This window comes from Pollachius pollachius, assembly GCF_949987615.1.
Source record: "Pollachius pollachius genome assembly, chromosome: 3".
Taxonomy (NCBI): domain Eukaryota; kingdom Metazoa; phylum Chordata; class Actinopteri; order Gadiformes; family Gadidae; genus Pollachius; species Pollachius pollachius.
The window spans coordinates 15,636,851-15,648,717 of record NC_136936.1 but is presented as its reverse complement, the minus strand read 5'-3'; the positions used below and the strand labels follow the sequence as shown (position 1 = coordinate 15,648,717).

General features: G+C 42.6%; 1 protein-coding gene across 2 annotated transcripts in view; it reads left to right on the top strand.

Moving 5' to 3' along the window:
- Positions 1–5,191: 5,191 nt before the first annotated feature.
- grik4 (glutamate receptor, ionotropic, kainate 4) overlaps positions 5,192–11,867 on the top strand; it is a gene marked incomplete at both ends in the record, with an annotated part of 135,275 nt that continues 128,599 nt past the window's right edge. For both annotated transcript variants that reach the window (XM_079731830.1, XM_079731829.1), the window contains one exon: positions 5,192–5,273. In XM_079731830.1, coding sequence (XP_079587956.1) covers positions 5,192–5,273 — 82 coding nt within the window. The remainder of the gene's footprint in view (positions 5,274–11,867) is intronic.

Here is an 11,867-nt window from a genome sequence, read left to right as displayed (position 1 = left end):
ATCTATAATCAATAATGAATAAAGGGGTAAAAAGACTGCGGTACACACGTGTCCAAACAAGAATTTTGTCGTGGGTGTGTCCATGCAGCCCCCCTCCATGCAGAGGAGTGAGCTGGGTCATACCTGCCGCATGGCTCACTGCTTTGCGGGCTGAGTGGTTGAAGCGCATGAAGAGACGATGGGGAGGTGTTCTTGATGGTGCCACGTTTGATCCTTTGCCAGCTGTCCTTTTCATCTCACTTCATCCTTTCATCCTTCCGTCGCCTGGGTTCCGATTCCTTTCTGTGTCCTGCAATGTCTTTTCTCTTCACTTTCTCTCTCCCCGTCTCTCTCTCCCCGTCTCTCTCTCTCTCTCTCTCTCTCTCTCTCTCTCTCTCTCTCTCTCTCTCTCTCTCTCTCTACGTCTTCGTCCTCCCCTCCTCATCAGCATTATCGTCCTCTGGGCTATTAGTTTGGCACCTGTGCCTCCACATTAATCCACAGGAACATAAGGAATGATCTGACATGACATCAGCCCTATGTGAACCGTCCCTAATGAGCAGGCTGTATAATTTATTAGAGAATACTTAACAATATTAATAACTTAAAATCATCCGTCTGCAGATCTGACTAGACAATGATCTAGTCATCCTTTTATAGTGACCGTGAGCCCGAAAGACAACGCAGTTGAAAACCTCTGAGTAGAAGTGTACTTGACTGAAAATAATAAGACATAGTGGATGGATGTCTAGCCTAAGGCTATGGTACTCACCGGTACACCCCTTCTATGGAGACGGCATCACGACAGCCATCTTCAATTGACCGAATGTTAATGATACACGCAATAATTCATGCTCTTACTTGAGCTATGGTTTCAAATAAAATATGTTATCATGGGACCTAAACTGTTCAACCTTCCACCAAATATCCAAGTAGATTATGTCTTGTGGCCCTTCAATACGAGTGGCTCAAGCTCACCTCAAACTTGACCCTGGCCTCAGTCCTGCCACTGTATCTTCAAAGGCGCTTGCATCACTTGAGTTCATCTTTCATTCAGCTTGTGCATCCGCTGCAGCCTCGACATTGCCCATGGTTTTCTACTTGTCAGGGGACTCTACGTTGTGGGCCAGTGTTATTAGATGGGGCTTTCTCTCCGTGCGTACTACCACCACATGAGGAAAAGCTTTGACCTACAAACCATTATTTAAAGATTTTACTATCCCCAAGAGTTTGAGGCACTTTGATGCGTCAGATTCTTTTTAGAAAATATACATGAATTGAGAATTTGTGACTCTTCACCAATGCTCGGTTGAAGATTGTTTCAAAACCCCTTATGTAAATACCTCTATGATCTTGTTTCTCAAGTGTGCTGTTTTCTTTCATCTGGATACGTTTCAGGCACACTGTGTGCATTCTCTTTGAACCTAGACGGCTGCAAATATTGAAGCAGGGGAGTATACATTGCGCATGCCTAATGAATATATGTTGCCATCGACTGCCTCAGAGCTGCACACATTGTTCATACATCACTTATTTCACAAACGTCTTTTTTATCTTTTTATTTCTCAGAGGAGCCCATGAATATATGCAAATGTGCATGTGCGGCTGACTCTGCATCTGTCACGGCCTCCGTTCCACTGACAGTTTCAATGGGCCATTTGCTATTAAATGAGAAACACTTGACGTGTGACTGACACTTTGGGTATTTGCGATGTGTAAACTGTTGCTTTGACCGGGCGAGTCAAACGTCTGGTGACTGTCAGCTTGTCTTATCCTGTCAAACTTTTAATCTTCGACACACCTTATCTGACCGCTCGAACAGGCGCCTTATTATGGTCGTTCACGAAGAACGGTCTCTTTCTTTGGAACGTGTGACAACACGACTTACTGGACCAGAAGCTCTGTTGGCTCCGAGCTGCCGACAGTCGGCCAGTCACTGGGATTGTGTGAACTATATAGCCACAAGCTCTGTCTGTCTGTGGCAACCAATATTTATTTCTCTCTGTCTGATTTATTCTGTATTTTGTTGTTGTCAAAAAAACAAAACAAACGCCAAAAAAATTCTGAAAGTTTGCCCAGAAATACTGTCACTCCTTAGCACAGGGTGGAAAAGTTGGGTCTGCAATATGAAGACAAGAAGGAGCATTCTTTTGGGGTTTAGGGAGGACTGGGGTTCTAAAGTGCCATTTGTTGATGGCACCATCAGCCTCCCCACGGGATTGAACAGAATCGTGGTGGTAAGTGTGTGTAGTAAAGCCTGGGGAGATATAAAGAGCCCAATCCTGCTTCAGATGCCTGTTTTGTTTCTGTTGCCTTATCTATTCCCAAAAGAGAATATGATTTTTGCATTTTAGTATAAGTACAGCTATTGACTTCTGAGAGGCGAAGCACACATCTGTTCTACTTAACGGCTTGTGTAAACGTTTAAGTAGCGTCGGGACTGACACGAGGCATGTTTCATTAAATAGGACGCAGTGAGTCCTTCTGGCTGACGACGAGGCAGGGTGTTTAATGCCCAATATTGGACCGTGGGAGCGCCAGCCTGCCGGTCGTTAGGCCACCAACCACCATATTTAACTCTCATTCCAGCTCATCTCTGCACGCTCTTTTTGTTTTTGCCGTTCTTTTTTTGTCGTTAGGCTGCTGGGCTGAGCCCGTCTAGGAGTGAATCACTGGTTGCGGCACGCATGCGACACGTGTTTCTTTTTAATGACGTGTTGGCAACGACGGTCCTCTTAGTGTGTGTGTGTGTGTGTGTGTGTGTGTGTGTGTGTGTGTGCACATGTGGATCCTATGGTGCTTCTCTAATTGATAGTCCATTTATATATATATATCCACACAATATAAATCTCATTAGGTAGCTCATGAAGACTACATCATACATGAATGTGAAATCTGTGAATGCCATTCCATTAATTTAATGACTCAGGACTGGGGTTTAATCCTTTCATCTGCAGTGAATGAAGGAACTAAATATCCATGAAAATAGGATAGTAATGTCATGTAATTATGCCAGGCCTGTTTATTATTCATAGTAGGTGTGAATGCAGAATGTCGGGGATGTGATGTGTAAAGGTCTGCTGTTCTGATAGTCTGGGGCCTGTAGAATGAGAGTACATTCAAAACAATTGCAGGGTCAAGATTTTTGCATATTGAGTCTCCATTGTACTCGTAAAAGGGTAAAGAAGATTGAATGAGTTGCTTGTAATATAAACCTTTAATAACCGTCTGCGCAAGTTTCTAAAGGACTTTGTATGCGGTTCTTAGTACAAAAGGTGAACTATAATCAACTTGAGACTATTCAGAGCTTGACACCTGAGGTAATCAACTCACATTTTGAACTTCTAGCCCCTAACCCTCACAGCTGCGTGGATGGTTCTTACATTTTCAACAAACTGCAACAGCAATAGCACAATCAAGAACTATCAGGTTTGACTTAATAAACATGAACGTTTCAGATCACGATAGCACTCAGATCACAGTCAAGGCAGATGTTCTGGTTAGTATGTCCTCAAGTCCTGAAACTTATATCTCAGGCGCTGCTCTTGTTTGCGTTGGACAATGGCATTGGTAGTGCACCTTGCTCTGATGGACATTCCTCTCTCCATAAAAGTAGACATTTGACTGTCGGTTAATATACTGGCCCTGAAATACTGCCACGCTTTGAACACTGAGCAGTCTATTTTGAAAGATTTTATTTTGTCGAGGCATTGCTTTTATTTTTTGAAGGAAAGCGTGAGAGTTAGACAGGAAGGAGGGGAAGAGAGACACTGAAATGACCCTGGGCTGGATTCCAACACGGTTCGCAGCCGTCAGAACGTGCTCAACTCGGTGAGCCCCAGCGCGCCCAACCCTTAGTGGTATTTATGAGGAACTGTATCTGTATACATCAAGCATTACCTATTGCATTACTAACGCTTAACAATGCCAGATGAATTGAAAGCGTTCACTACACAAGCATGTGGCGCGGTGCGAGAAGCCTGTAGCGTCCTGTGATCCCTCCTTGTTGCCTTATTCAAATCGGCTCTGGAGGTATTTGGCGTTGGCTGAAATGTGAGCTGTCCCGGTGCCAGGCTAATGGACGCTATCGAGGAGAGTAATTCCCAGTGTGTATAATGATACGGGCCGCGAGGCATTCTCAGGATTCAATTAGTTGGCGAAACAGGCTTCTCTTTTGATGCCTGCCTCTCCTGTGTATCTGTTGAGCATCCTGGGGGGCTGTTTTTTTTTTTCTCTGCACGAATTCCTGCTGAATGGTTCTGATGGGTTGACAGTCCGATTCCTCTGCACCCCTGGGTGCTCTTTAGTAATACCTCAGCACTCTGTTTCAAGCAAGCGCTGTCCTTTTGATCATCACAGTACTGTGAGCTGTCAACTCCCCGAGAACAAAAAGATAAACAGGTGAATATTGGCTGAGATGGAAATACAGTTGATACTATAGCTATAAGTTCAGATCTCGGCTGTGCAGCCGGTGTAGTAATAGTTTGCTGCCACCAATTTCAAAGGACTTCATATTGAAACTGTCTCTGCTTCTTTTTGAGTTGAGACGGTTTTGTCTTCAGGGACAGGCTAGGAATAGTTGAATGATAAAACCAAGGTCTTGATAGTCCTTTGAAATCTGACCTCAAAATCAGAAGCAAATTCCTATTGAGTTTATATCTCCCTGTGCTCTTCCGCAAATGGAATCAACACTCACAACTACCCAAAGAGGTATCACCCCCTGTACTGCAATAACAACTACCAAACAACCAAGCTGTTTAGATTCCCTCTGTAATGTACCCTACTTGAACCCACTGCTGACTAATTCAAACAGACACGGATGGAATAATGTTAATGTTGTTCACAGTCATCCCAAGCGGATGGTGCCAGACTAAGAGACATTTCATTAAGTCAGCAGCTCTTGCCAATGCTAACCGAGTTTCATTCCACTAGATTAGATGGACTGACTTCACTTGCAATTCCATCCCTTTAAGTAACAAACTGAAGAGCGACACAAGGATGTCACACACTGAATGTTGTGTGTGTGTGTGTGTGTGTGTGTGTGTGTGTGTGTGTGTGTTTGGATGTGCACACACTCTGTTTTTGTTTTTACTTTGTTCTATCGGTGTGCGGTCTCTTGTGGCTGATGTCTAAACCAGATTGTGGTGGTCTTCTCCCGCAGGTGGCTGTGATAGGGGCACCCCGGGGCAGGACCCATGAAGAGTCATAGAAAATGCTCCCAACCTGGGCGCCTCTGCTCTTCTTAGCCATGTGGGGGAGAAGCGCCTCTGGTGGCCCGCTCTCCTTCAGAATAGGTAAGATTGTGTGTGTGTGTGTGTGTGTGTGTGTGTGCATGTGTGTGTGCGTGCGTGCGTGCGTGCGTGCGTGCGTGCGTGCATGCGTGCGTGCGAGATGGAGCTTGGCTGAGCATGATAACCTTGCAACACTACGTCTACACAAACGCTACTTACTTGTGCGTTAGTGTGTGCGTCTGTGTGTGTGTCGTGGGTGAAGCCGTATCTTGTACTCACTCCTGTGCTTCTAAGGTCATTGCAAGAGCTGTGAAGACAAGGGGGAACGATTTTATGTACACTCAAATGATTTGGATTCATTATTCAGCAAAATCATATATCAAATGAGTCAGCTAAATATATAGGTCTGACGTGGAAATGGAGCTATAAATGTGGTATCGATGAACATATATCATTTAATAAACATGCACGCACGCATGCACACAGGCACACAGGCACACTCGCACATTAAAAAAAAGCATGTACATTGTCTTATCAAGGTGATTTCCATCACCATATTGCAGTCTGCACTTATAGTAAAAGGAGACTGACAGCTATATAGCCTAGGCCAGGCAGCGGGCCAGGCAGCCTCGTTTAGGCAGGGCTAAAGCCTTCATCAGCCTCTCTCACAGTGTAGTCAACGGGATCCATGTTGTTCTCTTTCCCCCGCAGTCAGCAGCTCCCTGACAAACTGTTCCTGGCTCCTCCATCATTGTGCAAGCTCCACTGTCCAGCTCGTCATTTATGTATAGATTTTGCTCCGGTGGAGAAAGTGCATATTGCGCAGCATTTCGTATTGCTCTTTGGGGCGAAACACAGTGGTTCGGAAGGGATTACATTCATGCCATGACATGCGTTCAGAGAGCGCCTTGTTTACAGATTGTATCAGAGTCATTGTTTGTTAAGTATGATATTGGTGGGGAATAAATATGGAGATTGCTGAACAGGATTTGATTGTGTAATGGAAGTGTAGTGTTTTAGGGGGAATGCAGACCCATGCTGGTGTTGTTGTTGAGATGTTTTACCTGATGCTCAAACACCTTTTTAGCTTGGAGGAACATAAGTTGATTTGGATTTGGGTGTCAAAAAACTGAAATACATGAATAATTGAGGGAATGTGTTAAATAGATGGTCAGCGAGCGAACCAGGTGAACACGGTATTTTTCTTCTTAAACCAGCTATTATGATTTTTTTCAATTCCCAACCAAATTGACGCGGCCTTTCAAACTCAGTTAGGTGTTTAGGTGCACTTGCTGTGGACCTGCGTTGGCGTCCCGTCACATCAAGCCAATGTTTTGCTGCCGCTGGATAATTAAGTGGTCAAACTTCCTCCTTGAATCTCTCCTGCGCACCTTCTGCCATCCAAGTTGCTTTTTTATTTGGTGTGGATGTGCATGTTACACACTTTCTTGGTACATGCCCACTTCCTTCTGTTCAAGTGATCAAGCATACACACAAAAATACACGCGCGCAATACGTGCACATGCGCCACACACACAAACACCTACACAAACACATGGTTGGACACAAACAAGTCTTTGCTGCAAGAACAGGCATGCCCACCAAAGACACACACACACACACACACACACACACACATAAACAGTGCCACAACAATGGTGCCATTTGCGCTCCAGGAGTTGGTATTTAACACTGCAACCCCCAGAGTCCTGCCTGGCTGGCGGAATGTCACTGTCTGGCCTTCTCTTGGAATACATAAGGGCCCAGAACAGCCTCCCCTGCCGGCCACATCCTATGTTTGGAATAGTAAATCGCCTCACAGCGAGTATCATCTGGGCGTTTCCACCGGATGTTCTCTTTCAGAATGGCTTGTCTGGCTAAAGCTACAGCAGCCTTGTTCTAGACTGAACCCAGTCCGGGTCATGTGTTTATCCAGGTAGAATGAACTCAGTGAAAAGCAAAAAGAGTTGAGTTGTATGCAGATATGCGGAAAAAGCTTCCACCTTCCATTTCGTGGCAATATGTTGGCGGATAATAACCGAATTGAAAATACTAAACAAATGCATACTTTAAAAGAATAATTGAATGACATGTATGCTGGAAACGCCATCCTCTTTATTTTGCTTATCTTAAAAGCTATATAATTGTTTTTGTGGTGTTACTCAGGATACATTTTAACTAGCCTTCTATTTATTCAGAAACACACACCCTATATGCTGGTTGTTATTTCCCTCTGCTTGAAAGGGATGAAAGCTGAAATAAGGTCTCTTTCAGCAACATTTTCAATGTAAAAGAAATAGTGAATATTGTCAAATTATCTTCTGGTTATTAAATACAACACTGCAAGAGAAAAATATCAGGCATTAATTGAATTGCTAGTTAAAAAGGATTTACTGCAAAGCTCTCCCTGTGCCAACCAAGTTGTGTTCATTAAAAACACTGCGATGCTGCTGGAGATCCAAGTCTGATATGCTGCTTAATGTCGAAGAAGATGGGCTGCCCTTCGCTCGTAAAGAGCGCCTACACTTCACCGTGTTTTTCTAAGAAAACGCCTCTTTGAGGCTTCATTTCACAACATCTTTCTTTTTTTTCTCTTGGACAGAACTTGTTAACTGAACACCTTTTTCCAGATTTACCTACTGATGAGCATGAACTCCTCCAAACTGCCAGTTTGTCCTTCTCAGTTTCTTCAGATATCTGAGCTGGTGATGTGCATGTTCATTTGTGATGTCATGGCGGCTTACTTCAAAGGCAAGGTTGGAGATGTGGAGGGAGGGCGAGTGGGGATGTCAGGTCATCAGGTCGTTCAATTTGCAACTTTTTTTAATACTTGGATAGATTCCCCCTTTGAGACATTTTCAGTACTTTATTTGATATTTTGTGGGGGAAAAAAAGAAACTTTTAAATTAATTTAAAATATTTTAAGTATGCAGCAGGGACCTTTAAAGATAAAACTGAGGGAGTTTCAATAATTGAACATAAAGCAATGAATGGCGTATAATCCCTATGTTTTTGTCTTTTTTTTTTACTCTATTAAGCCTGCACAGAAGCCAAAGCTGCTCATTGAGGAAGTGGTCCTTTGGCAGAGAACACTTTTAGTTGGGCATAAGGGACGGGAATATGCAGGGACCTCACGTAACGATGTTACAAACATAGAAAATGTAAAGTGATTCTGTGAATATTGCATTTCTGTTAAAATCTTTCTTTTGTGCAATTAAATATTTTTTGGGTGGTTAAACGAGGTCTCTCAATGTTTGAGTCAACATGAAGATACAAGTACTGCGGAAGCAAAGAATCCCAATTTCTTCTCTCCCCCATAGTGAGCATACATCTTGTGTACCAGCATATCTTGGCTGTAGCTGTCATGGAGCCCGCCATATCCTCTTCTGCTTCCTGCAGAGATGAGCAGCAGGACAACAACTGTTTTATTATTTTGTTTTTTGGTGGATGTCCTCCTGCTCACCTTGTACATGCCTCGTACTCTACAGAAGCCCACCCCCCTTGCACTGAGTCACAGTTGTTGGGTCACTTTCGGTAATTGGCTAGAGTTGTAAATTTGTGGCTGATTCTCGGTTAGTTAGTTTGCACGGCATATCATGATTATTATATTAAGTGCCTTTTGTTGTGTATTTAATCTTTTTTTTTAAAAAGCACTTATTTTGAGAGCCTCTACCCCATTTTCGTTGCACTTTGTGCAATGACAATAAAGAGATTCTGATTCTGATTCTGATACAGTGCATCATTCATAGTAATGCATATGTAATATGGAATACATTTAAGATACAGAAATGTTGATTATAACCATTGCTTTATTTATAAAGCTTTTTCTATGAAATACAGTCAAACTCACACACACTCAAAACATAGTTGTATCAGGGACCACTCAATGTCATTATTATTGCATTTCTTAGGTTAGCGCAGACAATGCCAACTCACTGGAGATGGAGACGGTAGCCAAAGAGCTGCTCCATTGAACCTGAGCCCTTCCCAGCCTCTCCTGCTAACTTTCCACACACAGCTGGAGAACATCTCAGAGGACTTTTAACTGCTATTAAAAAAAAGAAAAATGTTGGTGGGCTTATTCAATCGATTGAACCCTATTGGGCTGGAGTAACAGGTTCACCTGTGGCTGTATGCTCTGTGTGTGTGTGTAGGAGCGGCCTGAGCTCCTCCTCCGACACTGAGAGCAAACTAGAGGTCAGAAGCAGCACATCACATTATTTACATCAGGTACATAACAAATAAAAAGCACTTGAAAGCTATAAAAACAGAAAAAACTTGGAAGCTAGGACACATGTGGGGCAATTTCCAAGATCCCACTAGTAAATAGGACATTTTACCCTCAGCCTTCTATATCATGTTTGATGGGTGTGTGTTTCGTAATAATAATAATAATAATAATAATAATAATAATAATAATAATAATAATAAGAATAATAATAATAATAATAATAATAATAATAATAATAATAATAATAATAATAATAATAATAATAATAATAATATATACAAATAATAATAATCAAAGCATATAACAGATAGCAATAATTATTATATATTAGGTCTATGAAGATAATTAACCACTATGGAGGCAACTGGAGGAATATCTGTTGAGAAATGTGCACGGTAACTATGACAAAGATACCTGATTAAGGTTGGTTAAAGAAATGTATTCGCAGGCTAAAGCCGTCTAAAATCGACTTTGTTGACTTTTAAATTTATGTCACATGTTCGCATAATAGGAATAGCTTTGAATGTGTACAGTCAAATTCAGCTCTATGATTTATTATTTTATTGATTTGGGAAAAAATACACACAAAAACCCTCGTCCATTGTAAAAAGGACCTTTATGTTTACCCTCAGGCATGTAAACACAATGGGAAATATCAAGTTCAGCTACAATTATCGAGGTCAAGTCCATATATCATGGATATATTGACATAACTATTCAATTATGTGATCAACGTGACAGGTCTACACACATACATATTTGCGACAAACGCAAGCACAGTTGTCCAACAATGTGCTGAATCATGATTTCAGGCTGCCCTTACAACAATGTCTGACTCATGAGTTCATCTGCTCTAACAACAATGGCTGACTCATGAGTTAATCTGCCCCAACAAAAATGGCAGACTCGTGAGTTCATCTGCCCCAACAACAATGGCCGACCCATTTGCAGTGTTAGACCCAGTCCGTCTTTCATCTATCTGCGTTGGCTAAATTAGAAATAGGCAGAATGTAATGTGTCAGAGCTGTGGCGGAAGGTACGGTGGGAGCACACAGAAGATAATGCCATAAACATTGCCTTAGACACTATTTACTATAAAGGATGCTTTCTAATGTGGTTTGAAATAGATTTTGCGCTACTTGACTTTTTATTATTTATTTGACGGACCAGTCAACGTAGAGACACGATGCCCGTATCCATTATAAGCTTAACTGAAAGAGTTTTTAATTTTTATTTAACTACGGAATGCTTTGAATAGAATGCATGATTAATCCTCTTAAATCATAAGGGCCTCTCATTACACTAATGACTTAGAAACATAGGCATGTATAAGACCGGAGCCATGGGATGTATCTGGGCAAAATTGCGTGTTTGTTTTGTAGTGTTGTTGTCGTTGATCGGGCCAACTGACTGGCTGATTATCCAATTCTGCCGGCTCTCACTGAGGAGAATAGGGAATCACTAGACAAGAAAATCCTGTCCAAATTAATTTGGAGCTCAGGTGTTGAGGGAAAGGAAATACTTGGTGGTTGGAATTAAAAATGTCTTCCTTGTGCCTTGTAAAAAAGTGTAACTCCTCTCTAGGCTGCAAAAGTTTTGCCAACTTATCGATATTATTTTCTAAACATTTCTAATGAAGCCCATCCAGCACAGTGCACATGTTGTGGATAAAGATGACGCAGGCCTATGCCTTGCCTTGAGAGGCAAAACTCTGTGATGAATCTGTTGGGTTTTAATTACCAGGGCGAGTGCTGGGACCAATCGTTAGGTTAATGGCACCCGTGTCAGGTACGAGTGATGCTACGCAACTATGCACCCAGCTCATCCCGAGTCGCTATGCCTCATGAATTATGCAGGAAACTTGATAAAGTCACAGGCATGCGTCTTTATCTGTACAGTATATACATAAACACACAAACAGACACACACACACACACACACACACACACACACACACACACACACACACACACACATGTGCGCACACACGTACACACAGACAACACACAACCACTCCGATATGATGTATTTTCACTGGACCACATGAGGACAAATTCAAACTAATGTTCGGTCTTGGGTCCCCTTTTCCACACAGGCACACGCTGACATATTAAACCCTCCCTCCATGTCATTATTCACCAACAAACACATGAACACACAGTCTTCTGAATTATTAACAAGACAATTACAGGCTATATGAAGCTGCCCGCTAGAGGGTAAGAGAGCCCTCCCCCCGCGTGCGCCACATGCTGAGAACATCATGAGGGATAAAGCTGGCTTACCTCTCATTTAAACTGCAGCCAGGCGACAACGGAGCGGGAAAATGCACTAAACCGCCCAACGCCAGAGCTGTGCGTAGCACGGGGCTAGGCTAGCCGCCATCTTCAACAGTGACATCGTCGCTCTTGTTTAGCAAATCCCCAGTC